The sequence below is a fragment of the Octodon degus genome, unplaced genomic scaffold, assembly GCF_000260255.1.
Source record: "Octodon degus isolate 3935 unplaced genomic scaffold, OctDeg1.0 scaffold00093, whole genome shotgun sequence".
In the NCBI taxonomy this organism is placed as follows: domain Eukaryota; kingdom Metazoa; phylum Chordata; class Mammalia; order Rodentia; family Octodontidae; genus Octodon; species Octodon degus.
In genome coordinates, this window is record NW_004524669.1 from 8,963,710 (window position 1) to 8,982,485 (window position 18,776).

The following is an 18,776-nucleotide window of genomic DNA, read 5'->3' on the forward strand; positions in this document are numbered from 1 at the left end:
AGGTCCCCTCACCCATGAGCCTCTAGGCCAGCTCTGGACTCTGCCCGGCACAAGGCCCAGGTCCCTTCACACACAAGCTTCTAGGCCAGCTCTGGACTCTGCCCTGCGCAAGGCCCAGGTCCCATCACACACGAGCCTCTAGGCCAGCTCTGGAGTCTACCTGCACAAGGCCAAGGTCCCCTTGCGCATGAGCCTCTAGGCCATCTTTGGACTATGCCCTGCACAAGGCCCAGGTCCCCTCCTGCATGAGCCTCTAGGCCAGATCTGGACTCTGCCCTGCACAAGGCCCAGGTCCCCTCACGCACGAGCCTCTAGGCCAGCTGTGGACTCTGCCCTAAGCAAGGCCCAGGTCCCCTCAAGCACAAGCCTTTAGGCCAGCTCTGGACTCTGCCTTGTGCTGGGCCCAGGTCCCCTCATGCATGAGCTTCTAGGCCAGCTCTGGACTCTGCCTGGCACAAGGCCCAGGTCCCCTCACGCACAAGCCTCTAGGTCAGCTCTGGCTGTTCTCCTGCCGACCTGATGAGGACACGCTCCTGTGAGCTGAGCGGGGAGGAATCTGTGTTCCTGGACAACTCTCTGATGGAGGTCTCAGGACATGACATGTTTAGCTTCCCTTTGTCACTTCTTCATCACCCCAGAAGAACAAGGCTACTCATAGATGTGGGATTTGGGCAACCTTTGCTTTGCTAGCATTTGCAGTGTGGTGGAGCTCTACGGGTCCCCGGTCCCACTTACCATGCTGGAGGCCTTTCCTCTGCCTACCCTGGGCACAGTGCTTTGCTGGGCTTATGTACAGGGCTCGTTGGCCCTGGGGGCAGTGCTCAGTGTGAACTCTGCCCCAGCTCTGGCCTCTCTCGCTCCCTTGGATTCTAGCACTGGCCTCTCTGGGTTGTCTCTGGACAGAGCTAGGATGGAAGTGAGGCCTGCTGTTGAGTGCCCTTTCTGCCCAGGCAGACTGCTGACCCGGGCAATGGCAAGGGGCTCTGTGGGGCTGTGACCAAGCTCCTGTGTCCTCTCAAACTAGTTTGAGTTTCTATTCTTTGGTCTCAAATGATTCCTTGGAAGGATTAGAGTAACTTGAATCCAGATCCAACAATAGTGTCTATAAAGTAGGCTACAGGGGGAGTGCAGGGACAGCCTGGCTCTCTAGCACATATGGAGATATCTGTCCACCTGTGGCCACAGGCTTGCCCCACATCACGCTTTATGCCCTACTAGGAGGCTTCATCCAAAAAAACCCAATCCGGGGGCCATGTGGCAGCTGCTTGGGCAGGCACCACCCACACTGCTTCAGGCCAGCTGCACAAAAACTCTCAGTTGTGGCCCCACCTGTCACCAAGGCCCATCTCTCACTCCACCAAGCTTGCTCCCAGCATGGCCACAGAACACAGTCCCACCCTTCTGGGACAATGCCAGACTGTGACACTTGGGTGGACAGGGTGAGGACAGCCAGCTGCACCTGTCCCACATTACTAAGCAGGCACAGCTATGACCCACTGGGGTCAGTAAGTGCCTCCTTCCTGAGGGCTCTCCTGAACAGAGCAGCGCTTTGTCTGGGGACTTCTGCTCCCTGTACCAGGAGCCTGGAAGGTCACATCTGTAAACAAGATGGCTTTTGGGACGTGGGTCCAGATGCAAGTAGACATGCTTGGCTGAAGCCCTCCAGGGTAAGCCCTGGCAGATAAGACCTTCTACCTGTGCCACAACCAATGCAGCCTGTGTAGCAAGCCATGCTATCTGTATTCTCCTACCTACAACATAGGTGTGGAACCCACTTCAGAAATGAGTATCTGTGCCAGAGCTGCTGGCACCAGGTCTGTCAGGCAGCCACCAGGAAGGCACCTCAGTCCTTACAACGTGCACTTGTTTACACTATCCAGGGCATTCTTCTCAGCCTGAAAAGCTCTGTGGTGCTCTGCAGTCTCAGGGAACCACACCTAGGCACCCTTTTCAGAAACATCCCTGCCTATCAGCCTCCTGCCAGCTCCTGATAGCCCTGTGCCTTAGCAGGGGCCCTGAAGACCAGATTGCCAACCCAATGGACAGGCAGATACACAGAAAAATGCCCAGCCAGAGGCTCTTCAGGCACTAGGCGAGCCTACAGTCTGGGCTTCAGGAAGCCTGGCTGCAGGGCTGACTATGGACCACCCTGCTCCTCTTAGGTGGTCGCTACTCACGTGTTGCACACGGCCATCGTCTGACATGTCTCTCCTGTGCAAAATTCTGAGATTGTGCTGTACTGCAGGTTGATGTGGTGGAAAAATGTTGTTGCTGTAAGATAAGGAAAGGGCCAGGTTTGAAACACCCTGCTTCTAGCTGGCACTCAAGCCTGTCCCCGCCACAAGGGGCTGCTGGGCAGAAGCTGGGGTCCTTGGGATGGGGCGGTACTGGAGGCTGGGCTGCCCACAACCACCCACAGCCTTAGGGTCCTCCCCACCAGCCTGCACGCACTGTTACTGGCCAGCCACTCGTTCAGGTCGATCTCCCGGGGCAACACGACCAGCTCCTTGAACTCAAAGTCGGTGATTCTGGATTTAGTGTGCTCTGGCTCCAGGTACATCTTCTTTTCCTCCCCAGCAGGCTTCTTGCCATTAGGCTTTGCTTTAGACTTCCTGCCAAAGAAGAAGGGACAGCATGGCCACCACATGCTGGTGACTCAGGCCCCACGGGGCCACAAAGAGTGCCCTGCTGTGGGTTGCGCATGGTGGTGCAGGGTGCTGCCCAAAACCCTGGAGGGAATCCCTCCTCTGCCAGGGCCTGGCTGCTCTAGGCAGGATACTGTGGCGCAGCCTATGGGGGCATTAGGCCTCTGGCTGGCTGGAACCTGCGCCCAGGCAGTTGGACAGTAGCTGCACTGGCACCTATGTGACTTCACCTTGCAGCCACTCTGGTGGATACAGTGGACCTCAACACAGGGCTGCCAGGCTGGCAACAGCATAGGTATCACTTGGCCAAGTAGAGGACCCCAAAGTGTACAGTGGGAGCCTCCTTCAGAAGGCTGTTTTCTTGAGCCCTGAGCAGAGCCCCTATGGGCCCACAGGTCCCCTCCTCCAATGACCAGGCTCACCAGGCACTCGCCCTACCACCTCATGCACACTGGAGGCGCATCTCCTCAGGAAGGCTGGCCCTAAAGGGTGCCCATATGACAGGAGCACCCAACCACTACCTGGTTGCCCTGGGAGTCCATACTGGCCTGGAAAGTGCAGTACCAGTCAGCTCCTCCATCACTGAGTTGTGCTACATGCTACCATGGAGACCATGAAGGTGCTAGCTCTGTGGAATCAGGCCTTGCAGCTAACCCGAGTAGCAGCCAGTGGGGCAGGATGCTCCAACCCACATCCTGCACAAGTCCCAGAAAAGATACCTATAGGTACCCGGGGACTAAGGCTTTGTGCAATACCCTGGGCACTCCACTAGGTACACCATGGGGCAGAGAACCCAATTTTCACCAGGGGGAGGCCCTCCAAGCTCCTCTTTGCCAAAAGACTGCAGTCGTATAAATAAATGATGGCTTGGTATGGCTATTCTTAATGAATAAATATGTATCTTTAAAATGTTTTGTGTCCACTGCCAGCACTGGTGGCACACACCTGTAATCCTACCACTTTGGGATGCTGAGAGGGGAGGGCTGTCAATTTGAACCCAGCCTGAGCAATTTAGAAAGAACTTCTCAAAATTTAAAAAAATTAAAATAAAAAATGGGCTCGGATGCTGCTCCTTGTGAAAGCCAAGTTCAATCTCCAGTATAAACAAATAAGAAAACAAAATAAACAAATAAATGTCTGTCTGGTTTTCACTTGATCAGACTAGCTGCCAGGTGCTAAGGTGCTATGGCCCTGCCCACGGCTACTTCCTCCAGGCCAGCTGTCCCCACCCCCAAACCCCTGTATACTGCTGGTGTCTGCTAAGCAAGCTTCTAAGTGGCCATGAGAAGGGCTGCTCCTGTGGGGGAAACGCAGCAGAGCCCATCAGCTGCCCAGATCCTTCTCACAATGCTCTGCCCGTTCTGTGGCCATAAGCATATCCAGGAGCAGAGGCAGGTGACTGGAAGGTTCTACTGGATGTGGCACAAAGGACCCCAAAGGGAGCATGAAGAACAAGGGGGCAGAGGAGCCTCTGACCTCTGAGGCCCCCAGGGCAGCAGTAAGGCCCTGACAACAGCCTGTGGTGAGCCTTCTGTACAGCAAGGCTTAGTCTCTTGCTGCCAGCCAAACTCCTGAATTCCTTCATGGTAAACACCATGACTTTTACAAAACCAGGTGGAAGCTAGTATTGGCTGTAGCCTTCCTGACCAGCACAACCACGTAGGATGGACACTCTCCAGGAGGAAGTACCACCCAGGCAGGGATGTGTGTGGTAGGCCCACACTAGGCCTACAGAGTGCCCTAGTGTGGCTAACAACTCAAGGAGACCAGGGCTCCATGCCCAGGAAAGTAGGTTGGGAGAGAAGATGCAGAGCTGGTGGGGAGGTGCCCTGGTTCCCAGAAGAGGGGCATTTCTAGGAGTGCCCACCTGGCACACAGAAAGCTCTGGGGAAGGCACCTGGGGTCTTCTGGGGCTGAAGTGCAGGCATGTGTACACGGATGCTATACATGGGAAGAAAGCTGCTGGAGGTGCGATGGTCACGGCCTTTTCCCAGCTGTGGCTAGGACAGTCTCTAGCACATCCTCTCCCCTCAAGCACTGGGTGCCCCTAGAATGGAGGCAGCACAAATCTTGCCCTGGCTTCTTTCGAGGTGGCCAGGTGGTGAGAGGGAGTGCACAAGGCAGGTCCAGGCTGGGCACCTGCATTCCCACTGGCCTGTGAACACAGGACTGAGGACTGAGGACAGCCAAACTGCACAGCACCAGGAGGTGGCCTACTTTGGCTGTGTCCTTCACCAGCTACACAGACAGTGGAGTAGGGGTGAAAGGGCTATGTAACTCTGACCACGTCTTAATTTCTTCCTTTCTGTTTTGAAAGGTTGCTGATAGTTTATTTTAAAAAAGAGGAAAGAAAAATGCTCCCTCAATGCCAGGGAAATGTTTCTCTTTCAGCTTCTCACAGCAGATCTTGGCCTTAAAAGGCGACATATGCTTGGCCTCTGCTGCAGGGCCAGGCACAGCCAGAGCCCAGCCCGGGCCTGGAGTGCTGGACCCAGAAAGCTCTGGGGACGGCACCTGGGGTCCTCTGGGGCTGAAGTGCGGGCATGGGTACACGGAGGCCAAGGCTCTTGGGCCCCATGGCAGCGGCCTGGCACAGCAGCCTCCAGGAGGAGCTCTATGGATTCCTTAGGACCTGTCTTTCCTGCTCCTACCACTTCCCTGATCTCCAGTATCAGGGCACAGTGTGTACAGAGTTCGGGCACCACTCTGTCAGAGAGCCCACACCAGCCTGCAATTCAACACTGGGTACATGGGACTAGCTTCACCAAAACTGTGGGACCTGCCCAAGTCTCACATCGCAGGGTGGGTTCACTCTGGGGCCTTGGGCCTGGCCCTCATCAGCAACAGGCTAAGCCCCCACCATGGTCTAGGTCCACCTGGACGGCCCCATGGGGTGAGCCAAGTCTCCTTCTGGGGTGGCCACAATGCATGGCAAGGCAGACTGCAGGGGTCACCAGGCTGCCAGGCCAGCCGCTGACCCACCTCATGCTCTGTGGGCAATAGGCAGAGCCACCTCTAGGAACCAGCACTCTCCTATCCCGTGGGCCTTGCTCCCGGGACCTGCCTGGGGAGGCTCCCCCATGAACAGCCCTTCATACACTAGTGAGTGGGGCAGCCTACCAGACTAAGGCCAACCTCTGCCTTTGTTTGTCACAGCCACCAGTCAGGCAGTGCCTCAGGACCTGGCTCCTTCTGTGACGTCACAGGGTCTTGGGCCAGGCACTAGCACCCTGCCTTCTCCTGTGGGCACAGCTACTTTGGAACCAACAGGCAGGAGCACCAGAACCCCTGAGTTCTTCCTTCAGATTCACTCTAACTGCATCACCCAGGACCAGCCTGGGGTCCCTGGAGCTCCCTGCACTGAGAGATGATCTTTGTGCCAGACAATTCTATGGACCCTAGTCTTAGGGCCTTTTCTTGCTGAGCCCCATAGGGCAGGACTGAGGGGACACACAAGTCCAGCCTCTGGGGGAGACAAAACAGTAAAACATTTCAAATCCTGCTTTCTTCCTTCCCAGGAATGGCTTAGCTAGGCCACCAGCTCCGTTAAGCTAGCCCAACATCCACCTGCCTAGGGCCTCTGTCCTTATGGCCACTCTTGGTCCAGTTATGAAACAGATTCCTTTACCTTAGGCCCAGAGACCTGCCCAGGCTGCGGCCTTGGTGGCCTGGATACCCCACTGAGCAGTGATCCATGAGCTCCTCTCTCTGTTCTGCACATGGCTCACTGCAATACCCGTAACACAGTGAGGACAGGGACCACACTAATGGGACCTCAACAGAGCTGCCAGGCCTCAGTTCACCCACAGGGCTGCTTTAACCTCTGGGGTGGAAGGAGCCCCCAACACAAGCCTCTGTCCCATAGGTGGGCTGAGCCTGGGCTCTGGAGAGCAGCTGCCGCCTGTGTAAGATGAACAGGCCCTCCCACAATCACCTTTGTTTTGCCGGCACTACACCCCTGCTTGGCTGCAGCAAGCCTCATCTGCTCCCAACACCTTTACTGCCACAAGAGACGGATGTCTCCTCCAGCAGGGACTCTATGTGGCAAACTTCACTCAGTCCTGTCCAAAGTCATACCCCCACTCAGCCAGCCATACCCTGTGAGAGTGCACCTCTTGGCCTCCCTGGCATCAGGTACAAGTTGATCTTTGCCACTGCAGAGGTGCCCTGCCTGACATCCCAAGGAACAGAAGCTTGTACATTTTAAAAACAGAACAAATCCTTGCGGCACCTGTTATGTCAGGTAAGGGACCTTAGGGATCCAAGGCACAGAGCAGGGGCAGTTATCCCCAGCAGGGTGGTGTGGGTGCTGAGGTAGAAGCAGGACCCTGAGGAGACTGCAGCCTAGGGTTGGCACAGAGTGGTTCCAGGATGCCCCATTAAGAACATAGCACCCTACGAAAGGAGTGGCCAGGGTAATGTGTGGGGAGGGGTGAACCAAAGAGCTCAGAAACACAAGTCCTGAAACCTAGTCTTGATGAGTTGCAAAAAGGTGGGTGTGGTGGAGCCCTTTCACCAAGGTCCTGCATGTTTCTCAGCCAGGGTGACTGTGGGCACTGCTTAGCCTGAGCCCAAACTGAGGATCCCAGAACCTGTTTCCCACCATTGGCCTGGCAGTGCCTCCTGCGAGGACATGGCATGGGCGCAGCAAGGCCCTGCTTCCTGGCTGAGCCCCTCGACCCCCTCCCCCCCAGTCTTCCAAGTGCTACTCAGCAAGGAGAGCAGAGCAGACACGCCAGGGAGGTGTCTCTTGCTCCTGTTCCAGCAAATGCAACTGAGGCTGGAGTCTCGATGCAGTCTAAGCTGCGTTTCTAACCTGGCAGTCCTGGCCTGGACTGTGTCCCCACCCCATCTCCCATCCCACCCCTCGGCACCCCTGCACAACATAGGCTCAGTTGCCCAGGCACTGTGGAGAGGAATGTGTGAGTGTGCACATTCTGACTATGGCCCATAGAACCAGCTTCTGGAGTTCCCGACACAGTCCCCACCATCCAGGAGATGCACTTCACTGGAAAATGCTCAGGTGAGCCTACCCTGTGCGCAGACAGAGAAAGAGACAACAGCTCAGAGCCAAAGGCTCAGGCAAGTCAGATCCCTTCCTCTTTAGCCACTCTTCTTTAAGGCTCAGCTACAGTGCTTATCTAGGGAGACCTCCCCTGAGTGAAACAGTCTCTGCTAGGCAGAATGTGCCTGCAGGTCAGTGCCATCTTTACCTACCAAAGGTGCACAGGTACACTATGCCATTGATGTCAGCACTGTCCCAGATGAGTTGGGAGATGATGCCTGTCCACCCACACTCCTAAATTCCCATGCCTTCTATCAGGGCCAGGGAGGCTAGCTCTCTGGTCTCTACCCGAGCCCCATCTGAAGCCTACCCTGCTGGGTGATTGTGCTGTGGGCAGTGAGCCCAAGGAGAAAAAGACGGAGCCAGAGGTGCCTTGAGATGGCTGCCCCAGCATCCTGAGCCAAGTCCCAAGGGGTGGGGGTGTGGCACAGGCTGGGTTCACCACAGCCTCACTGAGAGCTCTGTTCTGGGGGCTGCAAGGAAAGGAGAGTTGGAAAAGCAAGGGCAGATACTTGGGCTGTGAGACTCCCTGAGATTACAGGCAAATTCCTGTGCTGAGGGGAAGGGCTGACTCCCAGAACACACATGCTGAGCAACCCTGCCAAGATACCTTCCCGCTCAGCTCCAGGCCCAGAAACCAAAGGTCTGTGCAAGACACACACCCATACACACCAGCACACCTACATCCTAACACCACATACACATACGACACCTAATGGCGCACCAACATGTGTGTATATATACCAGGCTGAGGGCACCATGCAAATCATAAAAACTGGTCAGAAAATTATCACAAATAGTGTTTCTGGTAACTGTCCCTCAGCCCCCAGTGGTCAGCCAGCATGGGTATCTGGCAGCACCCCACAATACCTTTCTTGATGAGGCCACTCTACCCACCTCAGAGAGCCAAAGCCCCTGCCTGCAGGTGGTGAAGGGCCTCAGAGGGCCAGGCAGGATCCTGTGCTAGTGACACAGTGAGGCCAGAAAGACCACATTAGCCACTGTTGGGGCCCTGAGCTGCCTCCCTTCTGGGGTTCAGGGCAAGACTCTCTTCCAGGGTAACAGGAAGTGCAGACAGTCAAGGAGAACCTCAGTAGGCAAACAAAGTTCTAGATCTGCTCAGGCTTCTGGGCAGTGCACTGACCCACTTGAGGTTTTTTTTTTTTTTGTATTGGGGATTGAACTCAGGACCTTGTGACTGCCAGGCAGGTGCTTAAGTTGCTGAGGTATCTCCCCAGCCCCACTTGAGCTTTGAGGTCTGCCACTGGCTACATCAGACATCTAGCCCAGAGGTGGCCCGCTGACCCACCAACTGCTGACCAGTGCTGCCTTCCCTGGAGGTAACAAGGGTCACAGCCTATCCTGACTGCCCTCTTGTGGCAGGATGTTACCTGAGTACTTTGCTGACTGCCTGAAGCACCATTTTGCAGCAAAATCCAGTTTTGGAGGGCTGGCCGAGTAGAGCTCTGTCTGTGGGGAGACCGCAGTGATCCCCGAGCATGATGGGATAGACTGCTGAGCTGCTGGCAAGTAGGGGCCAGGCCAGGCAGGCAGCTCGGTTCCGTCCCAGGCTCCCTCCCTCGGAAGTGCCCTCCGCCCTCGATCTGGGCCAATGAGGGTGCCTGCAGGGAAAAACAGCGGCTCCCTTCACAGAACAGGGCTGCCCAAGCTGGCCAGACTCAGCTGGGAGGGGCGGGGCTGAGCAGAGCCGGGGGAGGGACCTGGGCAGGGCCTCTCGGAGGTCCTGGGTGGTACCTGGAGGGGACAGATGGCAGCCCTGGCCCCTTCCCAGCCTAGGAAGCCAGGAGGCAAGCTGGACCCTTCCCAGCAAGTACCCTCAAGCCAGGATAGACATGGGCTATTTCTCCAGGTGGGTCTGCACAAAGGCTTGCTCTCAGAACACTGGAAAGGTACTGTGCTTGCCCTGCGTAGGACTGCCGGCTGGGACCACTGCCAGCCAGGGACAGTGCCCAATGGAAACAACAGAAACACTTCCTCAGGAGCTGTGTGGCCAGGCCTGCCTTGTGGCTGTTCTGCACCCTGCTGATCACCAAGCTCAGATCAGACTCCTGGAGGAGGACACTCTCATCCTACATGGGTCTCAGCCCATGGCAGCTGCAGTGTGCCCAAGGGATTGGCAGCTGCTCCCTACGGCAGCCACCAAGGCCCATCTGGAACACTGTCCAGACTTCCTGCCATCTAGGGAGCTGGTCCTTTCTTCAGATTCACAAAGTCCTCTGCAGTAAGCTTCATGTGGACAGAAGCAGGGGAAGAGAGCAGATGAATGTCCCAGAAGCGCACATGCACAAGGGCTCCAGTCTGGCTTAAATCTGCACACATGGAGGAAAGGCTTGGTTTTCCCTCCTGTCCTTTTTCCATCGTAGACTCCATCCCGGATCCCACTGAATCCCGGTCCTGGGATTCCTTTTGCCTGTAACAGTTTTTTACTCTCTATGACTGGACATCTGGGTGGTTCTGAGGGTGCACTGTGGGGTTCCTGAGCTGGGATCTGACTGTTTTTCTCAGAGTCAGACTGGGGCTATGGTATGAGAGGAAGGGTAGAGGCAAAGTGCCTCCATGTCACCTCCCATTAAGGAGACTCATCCTGGTGATGTGCCCAAGCTTCAAGCTGGGTGTGTCAGGTTTCCAGTGTACAGTGACTCCTTCCCTTCACAGGAGGGAAGTTATGCTATGCACAGTCATCTGCAAGGGGTGAAGAGTTCCTCATCAGCTTGGTGGAGCAGCATTTAAATGATTTACTTGGAATTCTCTTCCATTTATCAACTGATTGACTCACATTAGTGTGGAACAGCAGGTGTTTATGTCACATTGTAAGTTGAAATGAAATACTACTTGACCTTCTAATCTGACTGGCCAGCCCTGGTCTCTGGGGAGCCCCATTGCTACCTGGCTATGTCTGGGCACTTGCACACGGGAAGCCTAAAGTTCACCTGGAGCACTCCTTGACCTAGCCGAGGCATCAGCTACTTCTTCAGAGTCCTGGTTTGCTTACTAGACAGTATTAAAAAGGAGGATCTGGTGCTGAGGGTCTGCAAAACAGAGTCATGTGTGCATGCCTGGCTATACATCTAACCACTGTCCTCACCTGTGAGCAGAACCCTCCAGGAAAGAGCTCCTTCCTAGGTACCTTCTGTGGCTCCTCACTAAGATGCAGGGAGTTGGCTACTTACAAGTGTACAGGAGGTGTCCTGGTGGAGTTCAGTGAGCATAAAAGACAACAGCAAAGAGGACGTGACACCCTATGATGATGAAAACACCCTGGAAAAATACATGCACAAAACACACAGAAACTGTAACCCAAGACAGTAGAATTAGGAAATCACAACAGTGACTTAACAGAGGTTAAAGAATTTAAAATAAAAGGGCCAGCCAGATAGCTCAGTGGACTAAAGTGCCTGCTTAGGCAGAGCACAGCAGCTGGGGTTTGATTCCCAGCATACTGTGTCAGCACCCCCCAAGGTGTGCTGAGACAGCGATAGTGGCATGAGCCATAATCCCAGTGCTTGAGGCCGAATACAGGAAAATCACTACGAGTCCGATCTACATAATGAGACCCTGTGGACACCATAGACCCCATAATGAATAAAAAAAAAAAAAAAAAAAGGAAAATAGAAAGGAAAGATTTCTTAAAGAAAGGAATGACGGATAATGGCTTTGACCTCTACCACTGCCAAGGGCAACACTATGAACACAGCTGCCTTAGAGGAGGGCACACAGTCCAGGGAGGATCAGAGGGCTCCACACCTGGTGCGGGTGCTGTCAGGCTGCTGGAATTTGCAGGGTGGGACAATTCACACTGTGTTGTTATAGAGAAGGCTGTAGCCACACCTGTGAGTGGCCAAGAGTGTGCAGGGTGAGCTGCCACAAGGCTGGTGGAAAATAACTGCGGGGAGCATGCACTGCAGGGAGACCCTGGAGGGAACAGGGCTCAGGGACAGGAAAGGACACTGTCTAGCCAGAAAGCAAGGGGGCCACCACAGCAGGGCTGCTCTAGGTCTACCCCTAAGAAGCCCAGAAGCAAGTCCCAGGAGCCCAAGGACTGCAGCAGGCATGATATTTCAGGGGGACTGTGGGCTGAGACTGAGTGGTGGTCAGGTCAATGCATACCACATGGAACTCAGCACATGGGCAGAAAAAATTCAACCTGTAACCAGGAGACAAACACCAACACAAATAGGTGTAGAAATACAAAGAAAGGAAGAAAAGAAACCTTTTTAAAAGGGTCTAGCTCAGTGGTCTAGTACCTGACTAGCTTGTGACAGACCCTGGGTTCAAATCCCATTACAAGAAAAAACACACAAATCACACTGTCACACTGCTGTGAGCAGCACTAAAGCAGGAGTTCCCAACCAGGTACTGCAAACACTGCAGTGAAACTGGGTGGGGGAAGCCGGCTGGAGGCACCTCGGAAGGAAGGCTCTGGGTGGGGATGGGGTGGGAAGCCATCCAAAGGGGCACAAAGGGTGCCAGCAGGATCCTCTGGCTGTGTTGTGAGCTGGTGGGGTGGGCATGTGGACAGAAACACCAAGCCCTGAGGTAGCACAGCAGAGGGCATTGAGGCTGCTCCTGGGACCACTAGGTATCCATACTGGGCCACTGTGTGTCATGACTAAGTTCCCTGGGTTCATGGTTCTGGTGACCTGCCTTCTCTGCTGGCAGAGTGCTGGGCATGCATGGCACCACATGATAGGAGGCAGGGAGCTGTGCACAGCTGTCTGGTTTCTCCCCCTTTTTTTCAGCCACTAGGACTCAACCATAGAGCTCCACCTTGGTGACTTTAATCCTAATCACTCCCCAAGAGCCCCCACTTCTAAACACCAGAGCCAGATTAAGCTTTTATCCTCTTACTCCCTCACAGTGGGTATTAAGCCTCAATGCAGAATGCCTGGGGGACACATGTGCTGTCCCAACACAGCCACACCTACCAGAATGGCCATAGCAGATGGCTCACCAAGTGTTTGAGGGCCTGCACAGCTGGCTCTCCCCTTAGTTGCTGGAAGGAGTGAAAATGGCACAGCCACTCCAGTAAGCAGTTTGGTGGCAACCTGGAAAACCAGGTTGGCTGGGGAGATGGCTCAGTGGAATAAGCGCAAGGGCTTGAGTTCAATCCCCAGTTCTGCCAAAAAAAAGAAAGAAGAAAGAAAGAAAGAAAGAAGAAAATAAGCAAAACAATTTTTTTTTAAAGAAAGAAAGCCAGGCCCACCTGGGCACATGGCTCAGACAAATGAAACTGACATCCACATGAAGCCTGGGTGCTAATACATAGCACAGCTCCGTGGCCCTGCATTGAATGGGTGGGGAGTATACAGCCGAAACAGCTGGCACAATGCAGTATGACGCAGCAGGGAAAGGAAACCAAATACTGACAGTACAGACTGGACAGCTGGCAAAGTCACCACACTGCGTTGAAGAGCCAGCTCAAAAGGCACAAAGCTACCGCTGCACACAAGATACCTGAAAATAAAAAGCTCAGTGACAGGACAGGTCTGTGGCTATCAGCAGTGAGTGGGGAGGGGAGATGACTGACACACATGCTCAGCATCTGGACTATGGTCATAGCTATAGAAAAGTTGTTTCCAAGGGCCGGCAAGGTGCTTGCTTAGGCAAATGCAGTGACTGTGGTTTGGTCCTTGGCACCATCAGCTACACAGCCCCGCCCCGGATGCACTGAGCCTGCTACCCAGTCTGGGCATGGTGGAGCAGGCTTATAATCCCAGCACTGGGGAGGCTGAAAGCAGGAGGATCACTACAAGTCCAAGCTGTGTAGTAAGGCTCTGCATCAAATACATAAAAATAAAAAATAAAGAAAAATTGCTTCCAAAAAGGTATACTTTATTATATCAGCATTTTAAAAGTTAAAGAGAAATTAAATCCTAAATAAAACAAAAGACGCTAAAAGCAAAAACTTTAAAAGCAATGAAATAAATATATTTAAAGATTCAGAGAAAAGTATGTATACATTAAGGAAAAAGATCAGGGCTCTCAAAAAGGACAAAGAAACTCCAAAAAAGAACAAAAAGATGGGGCTGGGGAGATGGCCCAGCAGTCTAAGTGCCTGCCTGTCAAGCACAAGGACCCAGTGCCAGGAATGTGGTGTTGGGCACTGAAACTGGGCGTGGTGGTATGTGATCCCAGTGCTGGGAAAACTGAGGCAGGAGGATTGCTATGAGTCCAAGCTATGTAGTGGGACTCTTTACCACCTAAATAAAAGATTAGAAAAAGGTTTTAAAAAAATAGAAATAGATAACTTTTTGAACAAAAAAGAATAAAAATGAATTTCTAGAACTAAAAGAAAAACATGAAATGAAATCTTACAAGATAGGATTAACAGCATATTAAACAATGCTAAGAAAGGATAAAAAGTCTTACTAAAATTTATAGACTCAGTTTCCGGCCCAGCCTCTTTGTTTCTTCGTGCACCTGTAAGCATGGTGCACATTCCTAAAACTTGGCGAACTTTCTGTAAGAAGTGTGGCAAGCATCAACCCCACACAGTGAAAGAGTACAAGAAAGGCAAGGATTCCCTATATGCCCAGGGAAAGTGGCGTTATGACAGGAAACAGAGTGGCTATGGTGCACAGACTAAGCCGATTTTTCAGAAGGCCAAAACTACAAAGAAAATTGTCCTGAGGCTTGAGTGTGTGGAGCCCAACTGCACAGCTAAGAGACACTGGCTATGAAGAGATGCAAGCATTCTGAACTGGGAGGAGGCAAGAAAAGAAAGGGCTATGGGATCCAGTTTTAACTTTTCATATTTTGTTTTATTGTGAAGACAATAAAATCTTGCTGTTCACTTAAAAAAATGAAATTTACAGACTGAAACTAAAGCAGAAATTAGAAACTTCTTCCTATAAATGTTTATATGATTCTACACATCCACCCTAAGAAGAAAATACAGGAGAGGAAATAAAGAACAGATGAAATTAATGAAATCAAAATGAATAATAATGAATAATTAATTTACTATAAGGTTGACCTGGAAAGTATCAAGAAAACTGATAAATTTCCCAGCCAATCAAAAAAAGAGAGGAAAAGGTGCTGGGTGGCAGACACAAATGACCAACATAAGATATGAAAGAGGAAATTACAAATCCTGCAAACATTTAAAGGATTATAAGACAAGTTCTTTCACAAAGAGAAACTATCAAAAGTGACATAGGAAGAAGCAGAACTTTAGAATTTAGTATCAGAAACCTCTCTGCAAAGAAATGCCAAATGCACTTGTCTTATGAGTAAATTCTACCAATTACATAAAGAAGTAATGTCAACCATGTATGTATTCTTCCAGAAAAAGAGGTCTGCATAGCCCTGCTGCCACAACAAGGCAGTGTAAGAAGTATCACAGACCAGTGTATTTCAGAACACAGATGCAAAACTCTGTGACATAATATTAATAAACTCCCTTCAGCAATATATCAAAATATTATGTAATATGTCATAACCAAGAGTGGTTCATCTAGGAATATAAAAACCATTTATTAATTAACATTTGAAAATCATTCAATGTAATTCACTGTACTAATGGAAAAAAATCTCAATAAATGTAGAAAGAATATATGGCACGATATTTGTGCAAGTGCTCAGCAAAATAGAAACAGAAAACAATGTTCACTGGTAAAGGGCATCTCTAAAAAAAATACAAAGCTCTTATCAAATACCCAGTTAGCAGACTGCAAATTTTCTCTAAGGTCAGGAACAAGTCAGGACTCACTATTCAGCAATGCTCTACACGGAGTTTAGATTAAAAGAAGTTCTACATGGTAGGAAGGAAAGGGATCCTGACAGACAGGTAACAGGGCATGTACCCAGAAAGTCTAAGGAAAGTGCACCATGTCAGGAGAGCTGCTACATTCATAGTACCACGGTCACTGGGTCAGTAGGAAATAAGATTCATTCCTGTATAGCATAGTAAATAAATGGAAATGAAAATTTATAAAATTTCTACTTACAACAACAAAGAAATTTTGAGACAGGGTCTTGCTATGTAGTTTTTTATTTTATTTTTTATTTTTTTGTATTTTTAGGACAGGGTCTACAGGGTCTCCCTGGGTAGATCGGACTCGTAGCGATCCTCCTGTTTACAGCCTCCAAGTGCCTGGATTAACAGGCACATGCCACCATGCCCAGTCTCAATCGAGGCCTCAGTGCGCCCTGGGGGTGGGGCTCGGTGCAGCAGTCCTTGCCATGTAGTTTAGACCAGCCTTGAATTCACTATGCAGCAGCCTCAAACTCAGGCAATCTTCCTGTTTCAGCCTCCCAAGTACTGGGATTACAGACATATGCTACCATGTCCAGTTCACAACAGGATTTTAAATGTAGGAATAATTCTAAAACTGTACAAAGTCTCTCATTAAAAAGTAAAGATAAAGAAGTAAAAATGCTGAAAGTAATTAAAAGCATAAATAATGAAGAAAATGGGTTGGGGAGATAGCTTGGCAGTCTAAGCACCTGCTTGGCAAGCTCAAGGACCCAGGTTTGGTCCCTGGTATCACATGCCATGCTGGGCCCATGTGCTGTGCTGGACACTGAAACCAGGCATGGTGGTGCATGCCTGTAATCCCAGCGCTGGGCAGGCTGAGACAGGGGGATCACGATGAGTCCGATCTGCGTAGTGAGACCCTGTACCAAATAAATAAAGATTTTTTAAAAAGGGGGGTGAACTACCATGTCACAGATTGGTACTCAATCTTGTTACAGAGTCAATCTTCCTAATTCAATATAGTCCTACCCCAAAGCCTAGCAAAATTTACTTTTTTAGAAATTAACAGGACTCTGAAATACACATGGAAATGCAAATGGATTCAATAGTTGAACCATTCTTGCAAAACAAGAGGCAACTGCTCATTTCAAGACCTATTTACAAGGGGCTGGGGAAATGGCTCAGTAGAATAAGCACTTGCTTGGCAAACGCAAAGGCCTGAGTTCAATCCCTGGTTCTGCTACGCACACACACACACACACACACACACACACAGACCTATTTATAGCTAGTGTTCAAAACCCTGTCATCGACACCAATATGAACAGAGTAAAGTTCTCAAACAGAGCAATTTACATGCTCAAATCACTGAACAGGGAAAGCAAAGTACCTGTTATGGTTTGTGTCTAGTTGTCCCCTCAAAGTCTAATGTAGTTACTGAGGCCGCCTCCTAGAGATGGTGACTAATTTATGATCCAATGCTGGGGTTATGGATGTGAGTGCAATTCCTGCCCTGAAGTAGCCTGGATGCAATCTATGGACGGAGAGAGGCTTGCTCTCTGACTCTGCTGCTGCCACTGCTCCTCCCTTTGCTCTCTGCTGTTTTCTGCAGCTATGAACTACTGCCCTCTGCCATGGAGCCAGCCAAGTATGGACTGAGACCTCCACAAACTGTGAGCTCAATAAACTGTCCTTTCCTTGATTTTGGGTGTCAGGTATTTTGTCCCAGCAACAAGAGAAAAGTAACTAAGACAGTACCCATAATAAACAAGGTAGAGAAAATGGAATATCTGTGAGGAATAACAAACACCCTACAGCCTTACCTTATACAAGATGAGTCAGAGACCTAAACATGAAAGAAAATTATAAGGCGTCTACAATAAAGCTCAGGAACAAGTAAAGCTCGTTAAAAACAGGCAAAAGTCCTTAGGATATAAACAGCACTAACCAAAAAGAAAAAAACACATAAGAAACACATTTCACCAAAATAATCTCTCTCTCTTGCTCACACACACTCTCTCTCTCTCACACACACCCTATTCAAAATACCATTTAAAAAATGAACAGACAAGTCACAGACTGCATGGATCTGATAAAGATTTCTATATGGACTACAGAAAGCAGTTCTGTGCCTCAATGATAACAGCCTCATTTTTAGGAAAGGCAGAAGTCTGAAGAGACACCACAAAGGGAGATATTCTGCAGCCAAGAAGCACAGGAACAAGTGCTCCACTTGGCTGGCTGCTGGGGACATGTAGCTCTATCCAACAAGAGATGCTAAATGAGACCTAGAGAATGGCTCAAGCCAGGAGATCATGAGCTGGAACCTGAGAGAGGTAGGACAACCTGAATACCACATCACCCTGGAGAGCAAGCAAAAACACAGCTATTTGGGACATAAACTTATAAGGTGAGAAATGCATCTATGGACCAACAAGTAATCCCCTGGTTACTTACCCAAGAGAAAGCAAGATTATCTGTCCACATACATACTCCTATGCGAATGTTCACAGTGGTGGTGCAACACAAGCTGCCCCCTGGGCAGTATACTTCAGTTTCTTGGCTGCCCCTGTTCCTGTTCTGGTTGCTTCTGTCTCTTAGAAATGGCTGGTCACTGTGATGCCCAGCTGGTCACTAACATGCACATTGTATAAACCAATCCCCAACTGACAAGCCGTTCTGCCTCAGTACTTCCTGCTTGCTTATTCCATATATGCCCTAGACCACCAGAGATGAGGGCCTGATATTCTGGGAATGAACCCAGTCAGGGCCTGCTGAAGTAAAATAAATCTGCCTCCAAATCCTAGATGTCGTTTGGTATTTCTGTTTGCCACAGCAGTGTTATTCATAGCTGTGAAGAATTATAAACAGTCCGAGAGCCCACGAACAGAGAATATCTAAATAAGCCATGGTAGTTTTACACAGTGGACCACTGCTCAATAAGCAAAAGTATGAAACTACCTAGGCTGAACTCCAGACAGTGGAGGGGAGATTCCACAAACAAAAGGGAAAGGCCCATATCATTTTGTTTATATGATGCTCTAAAGAGGCCAAACCAAATGAGCCTTCGATGAAAACCACAACAGCATCTGCCTCTTGGGATATGAGGTGGCAGGGAGGTGTTCAGTGGGAACTACAGGTATGACAGAACATGCTACAACCTGACTGGCGTGGCTACTGCAAATTCACATTTGGGAAACTCACTTGTGACACTATCTTCTAGCTTTTAAGAAACTACTTAAAAGAAACAAGCTACTTTCTTTTGTACAAGAACACCTTCTTTTAAGGAGGTTTGTATATGGAAAAAAAAGACAGCAAGCATTTGAGAAAATGTGGCTGATAAACT

The 18,776-nt window shown here is 50.5% G+C and overlaps 1 protein-coding gene across 4 annotated transcripts in view; it reads right to left on the minus strand.

The window, feature by feature from the left end:
- Positions 1–18,776, minus strand: part of Mob2 (MOB kinase activator 2) — a 62,825-nt gene that overhangs the window by 6,528 nt on the left and 37,521 nt on the right. The window contains exons 1-4 of one of the 4 annotated variants that reach the window (XM_023722806.1): positions 12,747–12,750; positions 5,628–5,633; positions 2,452–2,612; positions 2,178–2,271 (exon numbers count right to left, since the gene is read on the minus strand). In XM_023722806.1, the coding sequence (XP_023578574.1) occupies positions 2,178–2,271; positions 2,452–2,612; positions 5,628–5,632 (260 nt within the window). In that variant the 5' untranslated portion in view covers position 5,633; positions 12,747–12,750. Of the gene's footprint in view, positions 1–2,177; positions 2,272–2,451; positions 2,613–4,512; positions 4,664–5,627; positions 5,634–9,101; positions 9,273–12,746; positions 12,751–18,776 lie in introns of those variants that run through there. The other 3 variants (XM_004637967.2, XM_023722807.1, XM_023722805.1) reach the window with 3 other exon arrangements.